Source organism: Balaenoptera ricei, chromosome 9 (genome assembly GCF_028023285.1).
Source record: "Balaenoptera ricei isolate mBalRic1 chromosome 9, mBalRic1.hap2, whole genome shotgun sequence".
Taxonomy (NCBI): domain Eukaryota; kingdom Metazoa; phylum Chordata; class Mammalia; order Artiodactyla; family Balaenopteridae; genus Balaenoptera; species Balaenoptera ricei.
The window spans coordinates 24692057-24713710 of record NC_082647.1 but is presented as its reverse complement, the minus strand read 5'-3'; the positions used below and the strand labels follow the sequence as shown (position 1 = coordinate 24713710).

At 45.3% G+C, this 21654-nt stretch overlaps 1 protein-coding gene and 1 pseudogene across 1 annotated transcript in view; one reads left to right on the top strand and one right to left on the bottom strand.

Moving 5' to 3' along the window:
* Positions 1 to 8897: 8897 nt before the first annotated feature.
* On the bottom strand, positions 8898 to 12202 carry LOC132371266 (mth938 domain-containing protein-like; annotated as a pseudogene).
* A 6450-nt stretch (positions 12203 to 18652) lies between these two features.
* The window catches only part of SND1 (staphylococcal nuclease and tudor domain containing 1), a 412864-nt gene continuing 409862 nt past the window's right edge, over positions 18653 to 21654 (top strand). The window contains exon 1 of the mRNA XM_059933468.1: positions 18653 to 18927. Coding sequence (XP_059789451.1) covers positions 18850 to 18927 — 78 coding nt within the window. The 5' untranslated portion in view covers positions 18653 to 18849. The remainder of the gene's footprint in view (positions 18928 to 21654) is intronic.

Below are 21654 nucleotides of genomic sequence, written 5' to 3'. Positions count from 1 at the left end.
GTGTGTTTGAGTATCTCCTTATTTATCTTGTATATTTCCTGCCCCAGGCCTAGAATCAGCCATTTCTCCAAGGAGCTCTGGTACCTTTTGTTGGAGAATGGTATGAGAAACAAAGATCTGGGCACTAGGTATGCTTGCTGCTACTGGGGTGTCAGTGCTTCTGGGTTCTTTCAGCTGACAGAGCAAAGAAATATACATGAGTGTACTAATCCATGTATATGGACATATCTATAAATAGTTCCATATGTAACCATTTGTATCGATATTAAACTAAACATGAGTTCATACTGATGTCTCCAGCTCCAATCCATTATCACATGGATCATTCTGGTTTCCTCCCTTGCTTACCTGTGAAGTCTGTACAATACGTAAGTACAATTTATTTTACCTTTAGTCTTACAGACTCCACTCATTTCCAAAGTTACTTAAATCAAGTAACTTGATTTTCCCCGCTCCCATCCCTGAAGCTGTTTCATACATTTGTAGTACACTTCGATTATTTAGTCATATTCTGCAATTCATTTTAGGATTCCCTGACCTCTAGGTAGCTTTTTAAAATTTGTATACGTTAACTTTCATCCTTTGTGCTCTAAAGTTCTGTAAGTTTTGATAAATGCATAAAGTTGTGTATCCACAAGTACAATATTACACAGAGTAATTTCACGGCCTTAAGAGATGCGTAGTGCTTCACCTATTCAACCCCCTTCCCTCCCCGCAAGCCCCTGGTAACCACTGATCTTTTTACCATCACTATGGTTTTGCCTTTTCCAGAATGTTATGTAACGGAATCATACGGTATGTAGCTTTTTCAGACTGGCTTCTTTCACTTAGTAACATGCACTTAAGATTCCTTCATGTCTTTTCATGGCTTAATAGCTCATTTCTTTTTAGCACTGAGTAATATTCCACTGTATGGATGAACCACAGTTTATTTATCCATTCACCTACTGTGGGCATAAGTTTTCAACTCCTTTGGATAAATAGCAAGGAGTACACTTGCTGAATCACATGGTAAGAGTATGTTTAATTTTGTAAAAAAACTACTAAACTGTCTCCCAAAGTGGCTGTACCATTTTGCACACCCACCAGCAATGAATGAGAGTTCCTGTTGCTTCACAAACTCATTAGCATTTGGTGTTGTCAGTGTTTTGGATTTTGGCCATTCTAATAGGTGTCTAGTGGGGTATATCATTGTCATCTTAACTTGCATTTCCTTAATGATACAATGTGGATAATCTTGCCATATGCTTTTTGCCATCTGTATATCTTCTTTGGTAAGATGTCCAGTTAAGGTCTTTGATCCATTTTTTCATCACGTGTTTGTTTTCTTATTGTTAAGTTTTAAGAGTTCTTTGTATATTTTGGGTAATATTCCTTTATCAGATATGTTTTTTGCAAATATTTTCTCCCAGTCTGTGGCTTACCTTCTAATTCTACTGACGTCTTTCAAAGAGCAGAAGTTTTTAATTGTAATAAATTCCAGCTTATCAATTATTTCTTTCATGGACCATGTCTTAGGTGTTGTATCTAAAAGTGCATCACCATATCCATAGACTTTATTTTTTTTAGAGTAGTTTTAGGTTCACAGCAAAATTATGAGGAAGGTACAGAGATTTCCCATCAACCCTCTGTCCCCACACACGCACAGACTCTCCCATATTCAATATCTCCAGTTTGTTACAATTGACGAACCTAAGGTGTAAATTCTGTAGATGTTCTTTATAAAGCTGAGGAAGTTCCCCTCTTTTCCCAGTCTGATGAGAGTTTTATCATGAGTGGGTACTGGATTTTGTTCAATGCCTTTTCTACATCAATTGAAATGATTTTGTTTTCTTCTTTAGCCTGTTGAAGTGATGGATTGTATTCATTGATTTTTAAATGTTGAACCAGCTTTGCATACCTGGAATAAATTCACTTGGTCATGGTGTATGATTCTTTTTAGACATTGTTGGGTACAAATTACTAATATTTTGCTGAGGATTTTTTTTTTATCTATGTTCATGAAACATACCGGTGTTCAGTTTTCCTTTCTTATGATGTCTTTAACACTTTTGATATTAGGGCAATTAATATTGGTCTCATAAAATGAGTTAAGAAGTGTTCTCTCAGAGATCCAGCTTTGAGAGTGAGGACAGGATTTATCAAGCACATGTATAGAACACTCGATATAAGTATCACACAATAATTGTTGTTATTACTATTACTACAACTATTATGTGCCAACAGGAAACGCTATTATCTATTGACTGCGTTCACCTGTTCCAGCCTAGGACATTCCCAGCCCCACCCTTGCTGCCTTAATTCTGCACTCCTGTCATTTCTGTCTCTCTGCTCTTCAGTTTACCCTCTTGATCTCTGGGCTCATTAAGCCTACTATATGAATTTCCTTCTCTGAACTAGAGTCACCTTATCTGGAGATAGTGGGGTGGCTATCTTTCTGCTGCCTTTGAAATATCCACAAACTTATGCACTTTTGAAAGGGAAGAGGAGGAGGAGCATGAGTCATTGATGATCCAAGGTCTTTGCCTCTATGCTTTTTTTTCTTAATTAATTAATTTATTTATTAAAAAAAATTTTTTTGGCTGTGTTGGGTCTTCGTTTCTGTGCGAGGGCTTTCTCTAGTTGCAGCAAGCGGGGCCACTCTTCATCGCAGTGCGCGGGCCTCTCACTATCGCGGCCTCTCTTGTTGCGGAGCACAGGCTCCAGACGCGCAGGCTCAGTAGTTGTGGCGCACGGGCTTAGTTGCTCTGCGGCATGTGGGATCTTCCCAGACCAGGGCTCGAACCCGTGTCCCCTGCATTGGCAGGCAGATTCTCAACCACTGCGCCACCAGGGAAGCCCCTGCCTCTATGCTTTTTGAAGGTTGTGGGATCTTCGTCTTGGTCTCACTATAGAGTGAGAGGGGACTGAACTGTTTTAATGTAATCTAGTCATCACTGAAACTATGTCTGTAACAGGTCCTACCTAGGAAAGCTCAGTGCTCCAGCTTGGGTAACTTTCTACTGCTTAGCAAGACCCAAAGGCAATGGGGAAGAAAGCTCCCTCCCCAAGGATAAGGATCTTACCTCGGTCCCAGGAATCCAGAGCTTGTCATCTTTACTGTGTCCACAAAGGCCCCCAAAGCAACACCTGCTCAGCCCAACAGAAGTCACTCTACTACCCAGAGGACAAGCTGTGTAAAGACAGGTAATTATAAATCAAGGCTCATTACTGTCTCTGGCTTGGCACCATCAAGCACAGTAACCAGGCTTTGAATGGTCCACGTCCCAGGTTTCATCATCAGCCCAGCTGACATCCCTTTCGCCACCAACCCTCAGCTTACCTAATTCCTCTTTACTATAGTCCTCAGGTCCACTTCTTGCTCGCCCTTACGCTCTCAAATCTCCACTACATGAAATCAATTATTTTAGCCTTCCCTAGACTTCTCCACATTTCTCTCTCTCTCTCTTTCTCTCTCTGTCTCTCTCTCTCTTTTGTGGAAGAAAGTGCAGCAGTGATGTTTCATGGAAGCTTCTGTTTACTCTCTGATTCTCTTTTCTTCTCCCACTATTCAACATTTAGATGGTTCACCAAAGCCCTCACTTTCTCCACCCACTATGCCGGTTTCTCTTGTCTCTTGGTACTTTGAGTTCTTTCTCTTAGTTTTCTTTCTATTTCTCATAATATATAATAATAATTATCCTAATCAAGCTGTATTTGGGGAGACGCTGGCTAGAGCTGCTTGACCTCAGCCACGGGGGATCAGCCACTTGGGAGCCTGCCTGGGAGAGCCAGGTGGCCCTGCAGGGTCTGCACGCGGGCTCCCCCTGCAGCCTGCCCAGTGCTCTGCGTTTCGTAGGGACCCTGAGTTTGATAGTAATTGTTCATAACCCAGGCTTCCTTCATCACCTCTCCCCTGAGAGTCCCAGCACTGTGATTGGCAGGGGAGTCAGCATCAGGTCAGAAGGGGAAAAAGAGATGCAGACTTGGGAAAGACTTGGCACCTGCAAGTGCTCTGAGACACCAGTTCCCCTTCTAATCCCGTACCATCCAATAGCCGCTCTCCACACCATGAGTCTGACTTCCTCCAGGGATGGAATTGAAAAGACACGCTCTGGAACCCAACAGAGTAAAATCCTTTGGGTGTTATTATCCTTGTTAAGGAAGCTGGGTTTGAGAATAGAATTCTCTTTTTTCAGGAGAAAAGAAGGAATTTATTTTAAACCAACCAGTAAAAATATCAGTCAAACTATCTAACATAATTGCCCAAAGATACTATTCTTAGGAACTCAGAAAAAAATGATTCTGTTGGATCAGCAATAAAGAATGCTGATTTTACCTCTGGTATTTTCTTTACTTTTCTTTTTACATTGTGGGAAAATATACACCACATAAAGCTTACCATTCTAGTCATTTTTAAGTGTAAAATTCAGTGGCATCAAGTACATTCACAATGTTGTATATCCATCATTACTATCCATTTCCAGAATTTTTTCATCATCCCAAATTCTGTACCCATTAAACAATAACTCCCCTTTCCTCACTCCTCCTAACACTTGGACCTTTATGCTACTTTCTGTCTCTATTAATTTGCCTATTCTAGGTACCACATGAGTGGGATCATGTAATATTTGTTCTTTCGTGTCTGGCTTATTTCACTTAGAACGATGTCTTTGAAAAGGAAGTTCTTATACATGCTTCCCTTCTCTTTATCACCCTGATCTCAAAAAATTAAAGCTCCTTTTGAAGCTATTGGTGGAGCCTTGAGTAAGAACGGAGGTGTCAGTCTGTGAGCCCTGGGCAATAATGGAGATGTCAGTCTACGAAGATGAAGGATGGAACACAGCAAGTCTGTAAAGAGCAGACTCCCCTGGAGTTCCAAGTTCACATACCTTGAGTACCGGGAGAGCCCCAGTTGAGAGAGAAGACAAGGCAAGAGAATTTCATCAGCCAGTCCACAGAGATACCAAGCAATTCAAAGAGGAAAACAACAGCTTGTCTCTCTCTTCCAGATGCTGGGGTTTCTCTGTACTGGAGGGTGAATCCCCTGAGCTCTGGTCTGCTTGGAAAGGCGACAAGAAGGTAGGGTCAAAATAGAGGAGTTAAAATGCCCAAGTGGGACTTCCCTGGTGGCGCAGTGGTTAAGAATCTGCCTGCCAATGCAGGGGACATGGGTTTGATCCCTGATCCGGGAAGATCCCACATGCCGTGGAGCAACTAAGCCCATGTGCCACAACTACTGAGCCTGCGCTCTAGAGCTCGCAAGCCACAACTACTGAGCCCGCATGCCACGACTACTGAGCCCGCGTGCCGCAACTACTGAATCCCGCACGCCTAGAGCCTGTGCTCCGCAGCAAGAGAAGCCACCGCAGTGAGAAGCCCTCGCACCGCAACGAACAGTAGCCCCCACTTGCCGCAACTAGAGAAAGCCCGCACGCAGCAACGAAGACCCCTTGCAGCCAAAAATAAATAAATAAATTTAGTTTAATTTAATTTAATTTAAAAAAATTAAAAATAAAATGCCCAAGTGAGTCCTGCCTCCTAGCTTCTACATTCTTCCTCTCCTAACTCACTCCCATCTTTTAAAAATTTATGGAGTAGGAGATGAAAGGGGAAAGTTTGAAGTAGAAGGAAGTAGTATGTGGGAAGGAAATGAGAAAGAAGACATAGGAAATCTAGCCTCTTGACTGCGTGGCATCTTCTGTCCTGCTCCATCAAGAGAGAGTGGGAGGACACCACTGGCAAATGTGTGGAGGGGAGCACATTGCTTGGAAAAATTGAGATTTAGGCCAAACGGCCACTTATTTGCTGTGGGACCTCATCTTTCTAATGAATAAACTAACCCTAGTTTACCTGTTTCTTTTTGTCATAGGGAGATGTATTAATTCACTACAGCTGCTGTAACAAAATACTACAAACTGGGTGGCTTAAACAATAGACATTTATTGTCTCACAGTTCTGGAGGCCAGAAGTCTGACATCAAAGTGTCAGCAGGGCCATGCTCCCTCCGGAGGCTCTAGGGAAGGATCTGTTCCAGGTCTTTCTCCTAGCTTCTGGTAGTTCATTGGCTTATGGCTCCAATGTTCACATGACGTTCTTCCTCTGTGTGTGTGTGTGTGTGTGTGTGTGTGTGTTTTCAAAAAAGGCATTCTTTTCATGAGGACACTAGTCATTGAATTAGGGGCCCACCCTACTCTAGTATGACCTCTGATTTTAATTGATTACATCTACAATGACCCCATCTCCAAATATAGTCACATTATAAGGTACTGGGGGTGAGAACTTCATCATATGAATTTTTCAGGGACACAATTCAACCCATAACAGGAATGATTCCATTGTTTTAATTAGCACCTTTCCTATGGTAACCTCTCAGCACTGAGATTTGGAGAGAGATAATCATGCCCCTCCAAGACATATCCCAAGAAGGGAGCATCTTCTGCTCTATCCTGTCCTGTCTGGTCCCAAAGATGAGTTCTTACCCTTGGTAGGGACTGCAGAGCAAATGCCCAGCAAGACAATAATCCTCCTGGCTCTCACCAAGGTGCCATTTCTCCTCATACTCTCACCGCAAGTTCTTGTTTGTGGACCCCTCCATGGGGCCACCATCACTTTGTGCTGATTGTCATGTTCTTGGCAATGTTTTTAGATTTCCTTTTAGGTTTATCCTGTCTCTCCCTGGAAATTCTAGGCTCGACAGTAAGGAGAAGATCAGGAGCTGTCCACGGTCCATTGATAAACAAGTCCTAAAGTTATCTGGCTGCTTCCTGCAAACAACTTGACCATCCTATGACATCCAGAATATGTGAGCTGGGTGGAGAAGGAGGTGAGGGCCAACTACTGGGCATAGCCTGCCAATAAGGCCTCCACTGGGCAGCCAGAGGGCAGTGTTTGGCTACCTAGAACCTGGGAGGGAGGAATTCCTATGAGGGGGCAAAGGCCCCGGAAATGGGGGTGGGGCTGGGACCAGCAGGGACTATTAAAGCAAATCCCCTCTTTAACAATCACTTTCAGGACTTCCAAACCTTCTCAGATATATTCAGCTCTGTCTTAACCCTAGGAGCTTAGAGGAGACTCCCTCTAATAGCTACTTTGTAGGAACAGAAATTTTCTTGGGAGAGAAAGGACAGTCAAGTTGGATAAAAGAGAAAAAAATTACCCAAGGTGCTAGATAACAGTTTCTGTAGGCGGAACACAGAAAATTGTCACAGTGGCTTGAAACAATGACTCATCTAGCCCAGCATTTTGTTTCTAGGACTGAAAAAACAAGAATCATTTGATGGGGAAAATAAAAGCTGGGTGGGCAAAAGACCTTGTGAGATAAGGAAAAAGCGAGTAGATAAGGTAAATGTTATTAAATGTTACTGAAAGGATGTCTTTGACAACGACCTCAGCCTTTGTATGAGGTGGGATGGCCTCTAAGAGGCTTCCAAAACCATGCCTCATGGATAGATTGACAGAAGGACCAAGAGCTTGAACTTAGGCGTCACATAGACCCGGGTTGGAATCCTGTCCTCCTGAGCCTCAGTTTTATTTTCTTTACAGTGGAAACAACATTTCTCCCATGGGGGATTATTATAGCAATTTCATGAGATCATACGATAGTATATACAAAATATGTAGTACCATGCCTGGCCCGTTGTAGAGACTGAACAGAAGGTAGTGTTTATAATTTACTTAAGCACCAATAGAAGGCAAAATGGGGCTTCTTAGTTACCAAAATGATGAACACATGGCTATGCAGGCGTACTGAAGCGATGTGCAATAAAACCAGGCTGAGTGGGACTTCCCTGGTGGCGCAGTGGTTAAGAATCCGCCTGCCAATGCAGGGGACTCAGGTTCGAGCCCTGGTCCGGGAAGATCCCACAGGCCGTGGAGCAACTAAGCCCATGCACCACAACTACTGAGCCTGAGTGCCACAACTACTGAAGCCCACGCACCTAGAGCCCATGCTCCACAACAAGAGAAGCCACTGCAATGAGAAGCCCGCGCACCGCAACGAAGACCCAACGCGGCCCAAAATAAATAAATAAATAAATTTATTAATTAAAAAAAAAAAACTAGGCTGAGCAAAAAATAATAATAATAAATAAATAAATACAGGCTAAGCAAAAACTCAGATGGGAAAGAGACTTCGGCTGTTTTTCTGGCCTGTTGGTTTATGATCACATGGGGCGCACGCCCACTCATTCTTTCTCACCCAGATGAATTCTGGCCTGGAGGCTAGACAGGTATAACCGTCAGTCATGCTGTCACCGAAGAGAAGCAATGTGCTGTCTTTCCAGGGTGCACTCTGTGTATGTTGCCCAATAGACAGGGCTGGTGGGACCAAGTCCTGCAGAGCAGCTGCAGCACCATCACCTGAGTAAGTGATTAGAGCTGAACTTCTTGGCTCTCCCCTAGCGTTTTACAACCAGTACCCACTGTGGGGTACGTACGAACCCTTAGAGATGCCCTCCCTAAGGAGGCTAGGGGTGGGAGGGCCTCTGTGAGGCTGCCTTGTTGGGGAAAACTTCATGAGTACCACCTACTTCCTAACCAGTTACAACCCTTTTCTGTAAGCACTTACCATGCTCCCACCATGTTCTGACTCCTTTTCGCTCCTTTGCATTTCCTGGCCCTAAAAAGTTTTTACACGGATATGAGACGGAGGTTGAAAGTCTTAAGGAAAATTATGCATGGGGTGGAACTTTTGTATTAAGGGTGGGTTGGGGTTTTTTGTTTTGTTTTGTTTTGTTTTTTCATTGCTTAGTGATTTATTCTCTCTCTCTCTCTTTTTTTTTTTTTTGGCCATGCCCCATGGCTTGTGGAATCTTAGTTCCCCAACCAGGGATTGAACCCTGGCCACTGCAGTGAAAGTGTCGAGTCCTTATCACTGGACTGCCAGGGAATTCCTGATTTATTCTCTTCAGGTTCCATCAGCAGGTGGAATGGAAGACCCCTCCCACCCTGGCACCTTGGGTAACCAAGGCATTATCCTCCTTCACTGCCTGCTCTGTCTGGAGGGCCCGCACATCAGTGCCTTCTTTCCCGAGGTACTCCAGAGTTGATGGGGTACCTTCAAGGCCTCACTCATCCCTCAGCCAATCGCAAGGGTCTGCACACCCGTCTCCACAATTTCCTTCACATCGGCAGGCTGCACACCAGGAGAACGCTCAGTTCTGTCTCTCTCCGATCTCCAGCCCAACTTCCCCCTGGCTGCACTTTGCAGCCCTTATAGATTTTAGTAGAGTCTTGTATTTTCATTTGCCCCCATGAGAGGGAAGCAATTTCAGGAGAAGATATAAGGAACTTAACTGAACTCCAACGCCCTCTGTCCACGGAGCTGCGATCCCAAATGGCTCTGTGCTATATCTCTCACCTTGGTTTGTTCAGAGCCTCTTGGCTAGGCCAAGGGTGTTTAATTATAATGGGTTTATTTTTAGTTTTGGGGAAGAGACAAATTCATTTAGGAATGTGGAGAAGTCATAAGCAAGAAGGAAGGTGGATGGGACAAAGAGAATAAACAAGGAGAAGGGAAATGAATGCTTAGTGGAATCTGTGTAGCAGTAAACATTAGGGTAACTGGACAGACCTTCCCATTTGTCTGCCATGGCTAGGAAGAACTTGGTCTCACATCTTAGAGAAGAGCAGGTTGGAAATCTAACTGCCTTGCAATTCCATGGGTAGTAACTCCCAGGAAGAGAAGCCATCCTAATCCTTCCAGGGGAATTCAAACACCAAACTCGAAAGGTCTAAAGTCACAGTTAAAATGCTCTGACATCCTCGTGTTTGCCCCTAAATCTGGGAATCCAGAGTTCAGGAGAGACGTTCCTCTTAATGACCTTGTCCTGGCCACAGGGGCCAGATGGGAGTGGGGACACTTATGCTTGTTAGGCAGCACAGTGAGAAAGGGGGAGAGCCATGGCTTCAAGCACTTGGTTTGGAGGCGAGGTGTGTGATGGGGAGAACAGAGCAAGTGGGGTACTCCTCTGTAGAGCCTGGGTCCCAAATGAGTTGGTGGGATTAGGCTGCTTGAAGAATAGAGTGTTTTACTCTTCTAGGGCCTCAGGATTTTGACTTTATCATTTGGTTTGCAATGAAGACTTTGTAAGTTCTGGGAGCAGGAGAATATTCCAGGGTTAGATCCTCTCATTTTGGATCAGGATAACATTGAAATGACTACAATCCCAAAAGATGACTTGAGGGCAGACAAACGAAATGATGTCACAGTGCCTCCAGGAATTGTTGCTATTAATGTGAAAGGCAAAATAATAAAACTCCTAGAAGATAATAGAGGAGAATACCTTTATGACCAAATACCAGTTATACATATTTAAAAATGCTTAGCCTCATTAGAAATCAGGGAAATGCAAATTAAGGCCATAATGAGAATACTACTGCCCCTCTACCAAAATGTTTGGAATTAAAAAAGACTGATAAGGACCTCCCTGGTGGCACAGTGGTTAAGAATCTGCCTGCCAATGCAGGGGGCACGGGTTCGAGCCCTGCTCCCAGAAGATCCCACATGCTGTGGAGCAACTAAGCCCGTGCACCACAGCTACTGAGCCTGTGCTCTAGAGCCCATGAGTCACAACTACTGAGCCCATGCGCCGCGACTACTGAAGCCTGCATGCCTAGAGCCTGTGCTCTGCAACAAGAGAAGCCACCGCAATGAGAAGCCCGCACACCGCAACTAGAGAAAGCCCGCACGCAGCAACGAAGACCCAATGCAGCCAAAAATAAATAAATAAATAAATAAATAAATGTATTTTTTATAAAAACCCAATATAGAAGATTCCGGTATCAGATATGACAGCAAGATTTAAGTTTGGCCACCTAGACTGGTGATTAAATACATCAGTCACTAGCCTTAGGTGGCTACTTAAACTTAATTTAAATTAATTAAATTAAATAACATTAAAAATTCAGTTCCTCAGTTGCACTAGCCACATTTCAAGTGCTCATTGACCACATGTGGCTGTTGCCTACTGTGTTGGACAGAGCATATATAGAACGTTTCCATCACTGCAGAAAGTTCTTTTGGACAGGGCTGATCTAGACAACTTGGGTTTATGACGCTTTTCTTTTATTATTTTTTAAAATATTTATTTATTTAGGCTGTGCCGGGTCTTAGTTGCGGCACGTGGGATCTTCGTTGTGGCATGCATGCCGGATCTAGTTCCCCGACCAGGGATCGAACCCGGGCCCCCTGCATCAGGAGCACAGAGTCTTACCCACTTCCTACCAAGGAAGTCCCATATGAGGCTTTTCTTTTAGATAAACATCGTACAGTAAAACGTTGTATTAGCTCAGACTGTCATAACAAGATACCAGACTGGATGACTCGAGAAACAGAAACCTATTTTCTCACAGTTCTAGAGGCTAGAAGTCCAAGATCAAGGTGCCAGAGTTGATTTCTGGCGAGACCTCTCTTTCTGGCTTGCAGACAACCACCTTCTTGCTGTGTCTTCACGTGGCCTTTCCTCTGTACACCTGCAGGCAGGGAGGGTGGGGGGAGGGAGAGAGAGCTGGTTTCTCTTCCTTTTCTTATAAGGACACCAATCTTATTGGATTAGGAAACCACTCTTTTAACCTTAATTACCTCCATAAAGGCCCTATCTCCAAATACAGTCACATTGGGGGTTTGGGCTTCAACATATGAATTTTGCAGAACACAGTTCAGTCTGTAACAAACTTTAAAAAGAAGGAGAAGGAAGAAGAGGAGGAGAAGGAGGAAGAGGAGAAGGAGGAGGAGGAGAGGGAGGAGGAGGAGAAGGAAGAGTAGGTCAGAGCCAGATGGTGAGGGCCTCCTGTGCTATGCTTAGGAGTTGAAACTCTATCTGAAGCAGAAGGGGAGCCACTATAATGTTAAGGAGGGAGTCTGTGTGATTGAAATGTGCATCTCAGAAAGAACAGCAAGTTGACAGTATGGAGGGTGGGTTGAAGTTGGAGAGGGGCTTGGAAGAATGGAAGCAGGTAGTTAGTCCAGTGCTGAATTTCCTCCCGTTTATCCAAAGGAAGCTCATTGAAGAGTTGAAAACTCTTTCATTGAAGCCTCTGGATTCTACAGGTGCAGATCGAGGTTGAGGGGGCTTGTCTGGCCACCCTAGAAGCAGGCTAGTCAAATGGTTGAGAGCAGACTATGGTCAGAAATTTCAGGGTTCACATCTTGACTCCATCCCTTATTACCAATTGACTTACGGTTGGTTGCTCACCTTGTCGAAGAATTAATGTCCTCCATTGTGGAAAAAGACTGAGTATTTCATAGCATTGTTCTAAGGATTAAATTATGTAATGTAGGGAAAAGTATTCTGCATCGAGTCTGTTTAGTATTTAGTGCTCAATATATTTTGGCCATTATTACTACCGGGGATATATTTCCTAGATTTACTCTCAAAGGAGTACAGAAAATAGGGTGTGTGTTTGTTTGTTTAAATGAATCTTGTCCATCTCCAGATCGTGTGTGTGTGGGCGGGCGGTATGTGTTCATGTTCACCACCACACAGGAGTCACCTTTAAGGTTTTCTAAGTCTCCTTCCATTACTAATGGCAGAGTGAACATGAGTTTTAGAGTCACAAGAACTAGTGTCAAATCCCTTCTCTACTACTTCTCTAGCCGTGTGACCTTCAACAAACATCCTACTTGAATCTATAGTTCCTTACAGGTGAAATGAATATGATAATACTTTTCTGTCATTCATTTATTTTGTTGTATTTTATTTGGCTGTGCCGAACAGCATGCAGGATCCTAGCTCCCCGACCAGGGATCAAACTCTGTGCTGTCTGCAGTGGAAGCGCGGAGTCTTAACCACTGGACCACCAGGGAAGTCCCTGTCATTCATTTATTCACAGATATATACTGAGCAGCTGTCTGTGCCAGGGATGGCCTCCGAATTCCACTGTAAGGAAATCAGACACAGTCTGATGACATTTTCAAAGGGAAAGAGACAATGATACTACAATCTCATACGTGCTTTAACAGATCAAGAGTAGGAGAAAAAACAAAACAATCCTACCCTGAGGAAAGGCATTCTTCTCAATGCCTTCCAGGGGAGACATTCTGATTTCTAAGTGGGGAGTTGAAGGATGGGGAAACAGGGGAAGTGAGTCAGGGCAGGGAGGAGGAAAGAGGGATGGAAAGAGTGCTCCAGGCAGACAGAAAAGTAGGCACAAAGCCCTGGAGGCCAAGGGGTGTAGTCTTGAAAGGCCAAAACCGAGTTCACTTGGCCTGGGCACACTGTGGAAGGGTAGAGCTGTGAGAGAAGAGCTGGTGTAGAGAAATCACGTGAGGGGCTTAGGGAGTAGAAAGACCTGATCAGATCTGCATTTTAGAAATATCACTTAGGCTGCAGTAGGAAGAATGGGTGGGGTGTAGGTCAAGGAAGCTCCCTGATGTCAGGGAGCTCTATTATAAGCCTAGTGCAGCAACCCGGGTGAAAATATGTCAGGCTTAAGCAACAGGAGATACTTAATAATAATCACAGCAAATTTAACACATATATCCAGGCAGTGTTCTATGCATTTAGCATATACTAACGCATACAATCCTCAAGACCAGAACGACCCTAGGAGGTAAGTCTTATTATCATCTTTACTTTACAGAGGAGAAATCCATGGAACAGAGATACCACACAGCCTGCTCAAGGTTATATAGTGTTGGGATGTGAACCCAGGCAGCCTTGCTCCAGGTCGGGCTTATGTGCTACACCGCACTGCTGTAGATCTAACAGATTTCCAAGATTGACTAAGAATTAAGGAATGAGGTAGAGAGAGGAGTCACAGATGATCTCCAGATTTCTGGCTTGTAACTGTGTAGCTTTTTGTTTGTTTGTTTGTTTTTTTAATAATGTGAGTTTGTGTTTTTTTTTTTTTAATTATTATTTATTTATTTTTGGCTCTGTTGGGTCTTCGCCTCTGTGCAAGGGCTCTCTCCAGTTGCGGCAAGTGGGGGCCACTCTTCATCGCGGTGTGCGGGCCTCTCACCATCGTGGCCTCTCTTGTTGCGGAGCACAGGCTCCAGACGCGCAGGCTCAGCAGTTGTGGCTCATGGGCCTAGTTGCTCCACGGCATGTGGGATCCTCCCAGACCAGGGCTCGAACCCGTGTCCCCTGCATCGGCAGGCAGACTCTCAACCACTGCGCCACCAAGGAAGCCCTAACTGTGTAGCTTTTCATCTCATTATTTGGGCTGAGACACATACTAGGGAAGAGGAGGCTAGGGAGGAAAGATAATGAGCTCCTTGTGAGACATGTTGAATTTGAATTCCCAAGGTGACAGCCACGGGCAGATATCCAGAGTATCATTGTACATATGGGTCTGGAGCGCAAGGGAGTTATTTTAACAGAAGTTATCTATTTGGGAATCATTAGCATGCAGCCATGAGAATGGACTAGATGTCTCAGGAAGAATGTTTTGTGCTAGAAAAAAAGATACTTTGAGAAGAACCCAGGGGAACATCAATATTAAGGGGTAGGCAAAAGGAGAGTCCTTTAAATGGAGATGAGGAGGAATAGCTAGAGAGATGGGAGGAATATAAGAAATATGGGAAGGAAAGAGACATTTCAAGGAGTACGATGTCAAATGCTATGGAGAGCTCAGCTAAGTGACTGCCGAATGTGAAGAGTGTCCATTGAATGTAGTCACAAGGAGGTCACTCATGAGTGACCTTGGAGAGAACAGTTTCAGTAAGTTGATAAGAGCAATAGTCAGAGTGCAGGGAGCTGAGGACTGAATGCAGGGTGAGGATGCAGAGGCAACAGACACAAAGAATTTCACCAAGAGGGTTTGCCTATGAAGGGAGGAGAGCTATCTGGAGAGGGATATGGAGTAAAGATTAATTTAATTAATTTATTTTTACTGTGCAAGACATTTGAGAATATTTAAATATTAATGAGAAGAATCCAGGATAAACTGAGAGGCTATGAAACAGGAGAGGGAATTATCTGAGCGCCCTTGAGAAGGTGGAGGGGGTGGATCCAGGACATAGACAGAGAGTTTAGCCTAAGCAGTAGGAAGTTTTTTCTTTGTAACAAGGGAGAGAAGGAGAAGAATGAGAAGGAAGATAAGTTTTTAGCTTTAGTGCTGGGAAATGGAGGGAGTTCTTTTTTTTTTTTTAACATCTTTATTGGAGTATAATTGCTTTACAATGGTGTGTTAGTTTCTGATGTATAACAAAGTGAATCAGCTATATGCATACGTATATCCCCATATCCCCTCCCTCTTGCGTCTCCTTCCCACCCTCTCTATCCCACCCCTCTAGGTGGTCGCAGAGCACAGAGCTGATCTCCCTGTGCTATGCTGCTGTTTCCCACTAGCTATCTGTTTTACATTTGGTAGTGTATATATGTCAGTGCTACTCTCTTACTTCGTCCCAGCCTCCCCTTCCCCCTCCCCGTGCCCTCAAGTCCGTTCTCTACGTCTGTGTCTTTATATGGAAGGAGTTCTTGATGGCTTTTATTATCCCTCCGAAGTAGGAGGCCTTACACTATTGGAGAGTGTGGGAGAGAGTGGAGTCAGGGTTAAGAGGAAAACAGAGAAGGTTTAAAACAGACCCAGGGATTTTTTTTTATTAATTTTTATTGGAGTATGGTTGCTTTCCAATGTTGTGTTGGCCTCCACTGCACAACAAAATGAATCAGCCATACACATACAGATATCCTCTCCCTTTTGGACTTCCCTTCCATTTAGGTTACCACAGTGCATTAGGTAGAGCTCCCTGTGTTATAAAGTATGTTCCCATCAGTTGTAAAACAGACCCAGGGATTTTTAGGGCAGGGAAAATACTCTGTGTGATACTATATTGATGGATGTATGTCCATTATACATTTGTCTAAACCCATACAATGTACAACACCAAGAGTGAACCCTAATGTAAACTATGGACTTTGAGTGATTATGACGTGTCAATATAAGTTCATCAACTGTAACAAATGGACCATGGGATGTTGATAATGAGGGAGGCTATGCCTGTGCAGCGGCAGGGAATATATGGAGAAATCTCTGTACCCTCCTCTCAGTTTTGCTGTGAAACTAAAACTGCTCTAAAAACATAGTTTTAATTAAACAACGACACACCAGACCCAATGGAGTTGGAGACCAAAGTGATTGAGGAAACAGAAGAAATTCCAGGCAATGTGTGAGGGCCTGTGAATTGTTAGTGTGGCAATGACCTGCATCTTTGAGTGTTTGCTCTAGTTAAGTGGTAGGTTTGGAGAAGGCAGAGAGTTCTAGAGTTGGAGTTTTGACAGTTGAGTCCAGTGGAAGGCAAATGGGGATTAGAGATGAGGATACTGGAAGGAGAGGGGCAAAAATAATGGAGTCTAAGGGACCAGGAGAAAGCAGAAAAGAGCTGATATAAAGAGGACAGAGAGGTTCAGGGACTTTGAATTCTACTTAAAGAACAGTGTGTGATAGGTAGCCTCTAAGATGATCCCCAGTGATCCTACCTCCTGGGTAATCTCTGCCCTTGTGTAATCTCCTCCCTTTGAGTGTGGGCTGCACCTAATAGAACATGGCAAGTGATGGGATGTTACTTTTTTTTTTTTTTTTGGCTGCGTTGGGTCTTTGTTGCTGTAAGTTGCGGCGAGCGGGGACTCAAGTGGGGGTTACTCTTCATTGCGGTGCGGGGGCTTGTCATTGCGGTGGCTTCTCTTGTTGCGGAGCACGGGCTCTAGGCACGTGGGCTTCAGTAGTTGTGGCTCGTGGGCTCTAGAGCGCAGACTCAGTAGTTGTGGCACATGGGCTTAGTTCCTCTGCAACATGTGGGATCTTCCCAGACCAGGGCTCGAACCTGTGTCCCCTGCATTGGCAGGTGGATTCTTAACGACTGCGCCACCAGGGAAGTCCTCGGATGTTACTTCTGAGATTAGGTTCAAAAAGACTCGTGCTTGTCCTCTCGCTCTCTTACTCACTTGTTCTGATGCAAACCAGTTACCACGCTGTGTGCCCTACGGGGAGACCCACATAGCAGGGAACTGAGGTCCTGAATCCTGCCAATGACTGCCTGAGTGATCTTAAATGCAGATCCTCCCTTAGTCAGATGGGATCTTCAGATGAGACAAAAGCTCCCATTGATTATAGGCTTGATTACAGCCTTGTGAGGGAACTTGAAGCTAAGACCTGCCTAGATTCCTGACAAAAACTGTGAGATAATAAATGCTCATTGTTTTAATACTTAAGTTTTGGGGTAAATTGTTATACAGCAATAGATAACTAATACAAGGTATAAGAAGTAACAGTGAGAAGGGAGAAAGGACAGCAATTATGATCAGAGAATGGGGTGTTTGAGTTTACAGTTTCAGCTGTGGAGCTGTTGTAATGCTTCATCTGTCCTAAAGAGGGTAGCTGAAGGGGTGCAGAGGTCAAATTCACTGAAGATGAGGTCAAGGCCAGGGTATTGGATAAGTCAGGCACATAAAGGTTAAAGTCACTCAGGATCACTGGGTGGAGAAGAGTGTGCACCAGGTGTCAATTTCAATGAATGACAAAGTGGCATTTGGGGCAGAGAAGACAACAACCCCAGTGAAGAGGAGAGTACTATAATCAGGTGGGATGAGCCACCACAGAGATTTTTTTTTTTTTTGAAGAGGATGGCAAATTAATGGTATGGAAGGGGCAATAGGCGTCTAGGAAGATGCTCACCCCAAAACTTGCCTCTGGGAAAAGTGAAGTGTGGGAGAATAACCGCTTCTCAAAAGAGCTACAGGGGAAACTGTCGTCAGTGTAGGACCAAGTTTCAAGATTAAGATTAAATGGCATGAAAGTAAGATCCTCGGCTCCTCATAGTGGGCACTCGACGAATATTAGTTGTCTCTCAACACTCACATGTCTTTGCTCTGCGCCTCCCTACCCCGCCATCACTTTATTCGAAAGAGACTAGGGCTAGGTGAAGGGATGGCGTCGGGCGGTTGGAGGAGGCGTGGCTCTTCACGCTACGTCAACGGAGAGAGTGTTAGCAAGGTTCTCCGCAACTTCACTGGCGCACAAGACATATCACCCCGTAAGAGAGATGTATTCTTTCCACCAAAAAACATTAATCGAGCACCTAACAAGTGCTAGTCACCGACGACTCAAATGCGAGCGAGATACACTCCCGATTACAGGGAGGGCGCGCGGCCACGTTCGGTGTCAAGGCCAACATCGGTAGGTTTCACGGCGTTCAGACTTTTCCAAGTACTTCCCACACTTTCAGCTGAGGTAAAATGTCGGAAGTCGGTGTGCACCAGTACTGAGATCCCTCTAGGATTCGGCCTCGTTGGCTCGGGGGTCCCAGTCCGCTCTCCCCAACCCTGGTGCGCCCTCCTGTAAAGCGGGCTTCCACGTGGGCTCCCCAGGGGCCCGCGGGGCGGAGCGTAATGGGCGGGGCCAAGCCGGAGGGCGAGGCTGACCCCGCCCTTGGGGCTCCCATGGCCCACCGCGCCCCGCGGCCAGATGCTGACGTGTCCTTTCCTTTCCACTACACCTCCCGACACTACCTACTACCGCTGCCCCGGAAGTCCCGCCCCATACTTAGCCCATCACCGCAAATCAGCTCTTTCAGCGCTTCCTGAAGCTCTCCACCGGTTTGGGGAGCAAGGGGCGGGGTTCCGCGAGCAGGGTGCCTATTGGCTTGGGGTCCGGCGGGCTCTGGGCTCTAATTGGCCGGAGAGCAGTGGCGCTCTGGCACGCTTGCGCGGCGAGTAGAACGTGTAGCGGCGGCGGAGATCGCGTCTCTTTTGCTGGCGGTCCCGCTGCTGCTCCTCTGAGCACCCGGCGTGTCCGTCCCGTCCATCGCCCACAGCCGGTCGCCCGCCTGCTCCTCTCCGCGGCGGCCTCTCACCAACACCGACACCCACACTGACACCTCCAAGCCGGCCCACCGTCTTACTCGCTGGTTTTCCATCGCTACACATGGCCTCCTCCGCGCAGAGCGGCGGCTCCTCCGGGGGACCCGCGGTCCCCACCGTGCAGCGGGGCATCGTCAAGATGGTGAGAGCGGGGACCGGGACACCGATCCCACTGGCCACCACCGTGCGGGAGTCTGGCGCTGGCTCCTTCCCCTGCCGCCAGCCTGCATGGTCTCCCAGATCCTCTTTCCTCTGCCCCTTTCCTCACTTTTCACCCGTTCTCGGAATCCCCTCCCTGGACGCAAACCGACACGGACTCCTCTGGGTGCCTTGCCTCCCGGACACCTTGGCATTAGGGGTCACAGTGATTTCCGTGATCGCGGCACTCAGTCTCCTGGCTGTTTACCAGGACAGACAGATTAGTGATTGGTTAACGGGGATAATTTGTTGGTAGCTGTCCTCTGATCCACCCGTCCTCTGTCCATTTTAGCATATGCTGAGTAGTTTGCATTTTTTCAAGATCCTGACGTCCGCTCTTCCATGGAACTCTTGGAGTACTTGGTCTTCTTGAAGCTTTTATATTTTCACCCACGCTCAGTTACTTACGCCAAGTTTTTCTCGCGCTCTGGCCCTCATTTCCCGTCTTTTTCCCTCCACCTCTTGTGTCAAGTTTGTAGTCCTGAGAGCTCCTCATATTTGTGCTCCCCTTCTTTTTGACTCTTAAGATGTTAGACCGGTAGGAATCTTAGCGATCATTATTGTTCCCTCACTACAGATGAGACTAGTTTGAAGAGGGCAAGTGACTTGCCTAAGGTCACCTCGTGGTTTGGATTGGAGCCATTACCAGAGCCCAAGTGTTCTGATTCCCAGCTCACTGCTGTAACACCGTAGATTCTGCCTGATTATATATCCCCTTACTTCCTACATCCTTGAATGGTGAATTTAAACCCTGCAAGTTTCATTAAAAAATATTTACCCCCGGCTCCATGATAATTTTGTAGTATAAATTCTCTTTATCAGTTGTCCCCTCTATTGGCCTCCCCCCAACGCTCCCTAATATTGGAACCTGACACTTCTTGGTTGTTACTAGAATTTCTGGTTGTGATGACCACAGACTTCCAGATTGCATTTCAGACTGCAATTCTGACTTTTCTGTCAGGAAATATTCTTTATGAGATTTTGTCCCAAAGCTCTGCAGTGGTTTACAGTTGTAGAAAGTTTAAAATACATTCTGTTTTCTTGGCTCATTGTCTTTCACAGGATTAAAGTATTCTTCAGCTTGTGTGTATGAATTAGATTTCAAGATTTTTTTTTCCCACTGATGCTCATGTATTCATTTCTTAGGCAGTATGCTGCCGCCAGCTGAGATTCTTAGGATTTTCAATATTGCTTTCCCCGTTTATTTATACATAAACGGAAAGTCAGAATTTATCAGAAACTGAAAGAGAAGGGAATTTCCAAGGTCCACATATTTTCACCTCTTTGAAATACTGACTTGACCTATGAAAGGATTATCCTGAAGTGGCTCCTCTTAAATTAGCTTTTTCATTTGCACTGATCTTTCCCTTCACCATAGGAACAGAGCAGTGCTTGGCGGTCTGTCTGGTAGTGGAGTTGGCAGCACTGAGTGAATCTTTCTGAGTTTTTTCCTTTGCTAAGGCTTGAATTTTTCTTAAAGGCCCCTCTTATTTGTGGGGTGGGAGTGGAAGGAGGCTGAACATATTTTTGCTTCTACAAATGCTGGAGGTTTCCAGGGCATCTGGATTCTATGGGGTGACGACGTCTGCCCACAGATTACTCCCGAGGATACTGAATATCAACAATCACTTGTTTATTAAGGCTCATGTCTTGAGCTGAGTATTCTGTTTGTATTATCTCATTTATAATACCTAACAAGTAGATAGGATCATTGGCTACATTTTACCGATATGTAATCTGAGGTTTAGAAAGAGTAGTTTTCCCCAGGACAGGTACTTTTTAATTGGTAATGAGAGGCAGAGCTGGGACTTGAACCCAGGCCTGTCTGCTAAAGCACAGGCTCTTGAACATCATAGTACAGTGCCTCTGATTCCAGGGCATGACGTTAGCAGAGGGCAGGGCCGGTGATGCATGGCCGCAAAATTGCAGGAAAGTGAAGCTGACTGTAATTGAGCAAAGGAAAGATTAGATGTCACTCCTGTCTTGTCCAGGAGCTGCTGTTATGCTAAGTGACTTTATTTGGTGCTTATGGTCCTTACGTGCAAAGGAGTGTGGTGTGGAAGACACGCTAGGATTGGACGGAGGCTTTGAAGATTGAGTGGTAGAGTCACCTATACTGCTGTTTTTCTGTGACCAAGCTGCAAGAGGTGGGTGGGTGAGTTCCAGGCAGGGATTAGGTGAGGGAAGCTGGGTGAACTACAGAGCGACAGGCAGATTTGTGCCAGGCTTCGAAGCCTGTCTGGAATGAAAAATCGACCCCTGGCCAGTTGCTCTGTGTGAAGTTCTTCTGCTAAGCAAAGTTGTATTTTCCTGGAGAGTAATCGTTTCCGGTGGTACCAGGAACTGCTTCGTAAGAACTGCAAGGGAAGATGGGGCTCTATGACAGAGGAAAGTGAGGAGGAAATAGTTTGATGAATAGGAAAATAGTGGCCACTGCTTTGCTTGTCTTTGGGTTGAGGGGCAGAAACTGACTAACCAGAGGCGGGCCTTTCAGGCTGAGATTTGTCTGGACTCAGGCTGAGCTGAAGGTCTGAAGGTCTAGGGTTGAGGTTTGCTGCAGTGAAGAGGAGTACTCACCCTTCCTCTTTTTTGCCAAAGAACCATGGAAAGGCCATGGAAAGTGCAAGTTTCTTCTGGTCTCTGCCTTGCTGTCCTAGCAAGTCCTGCATTC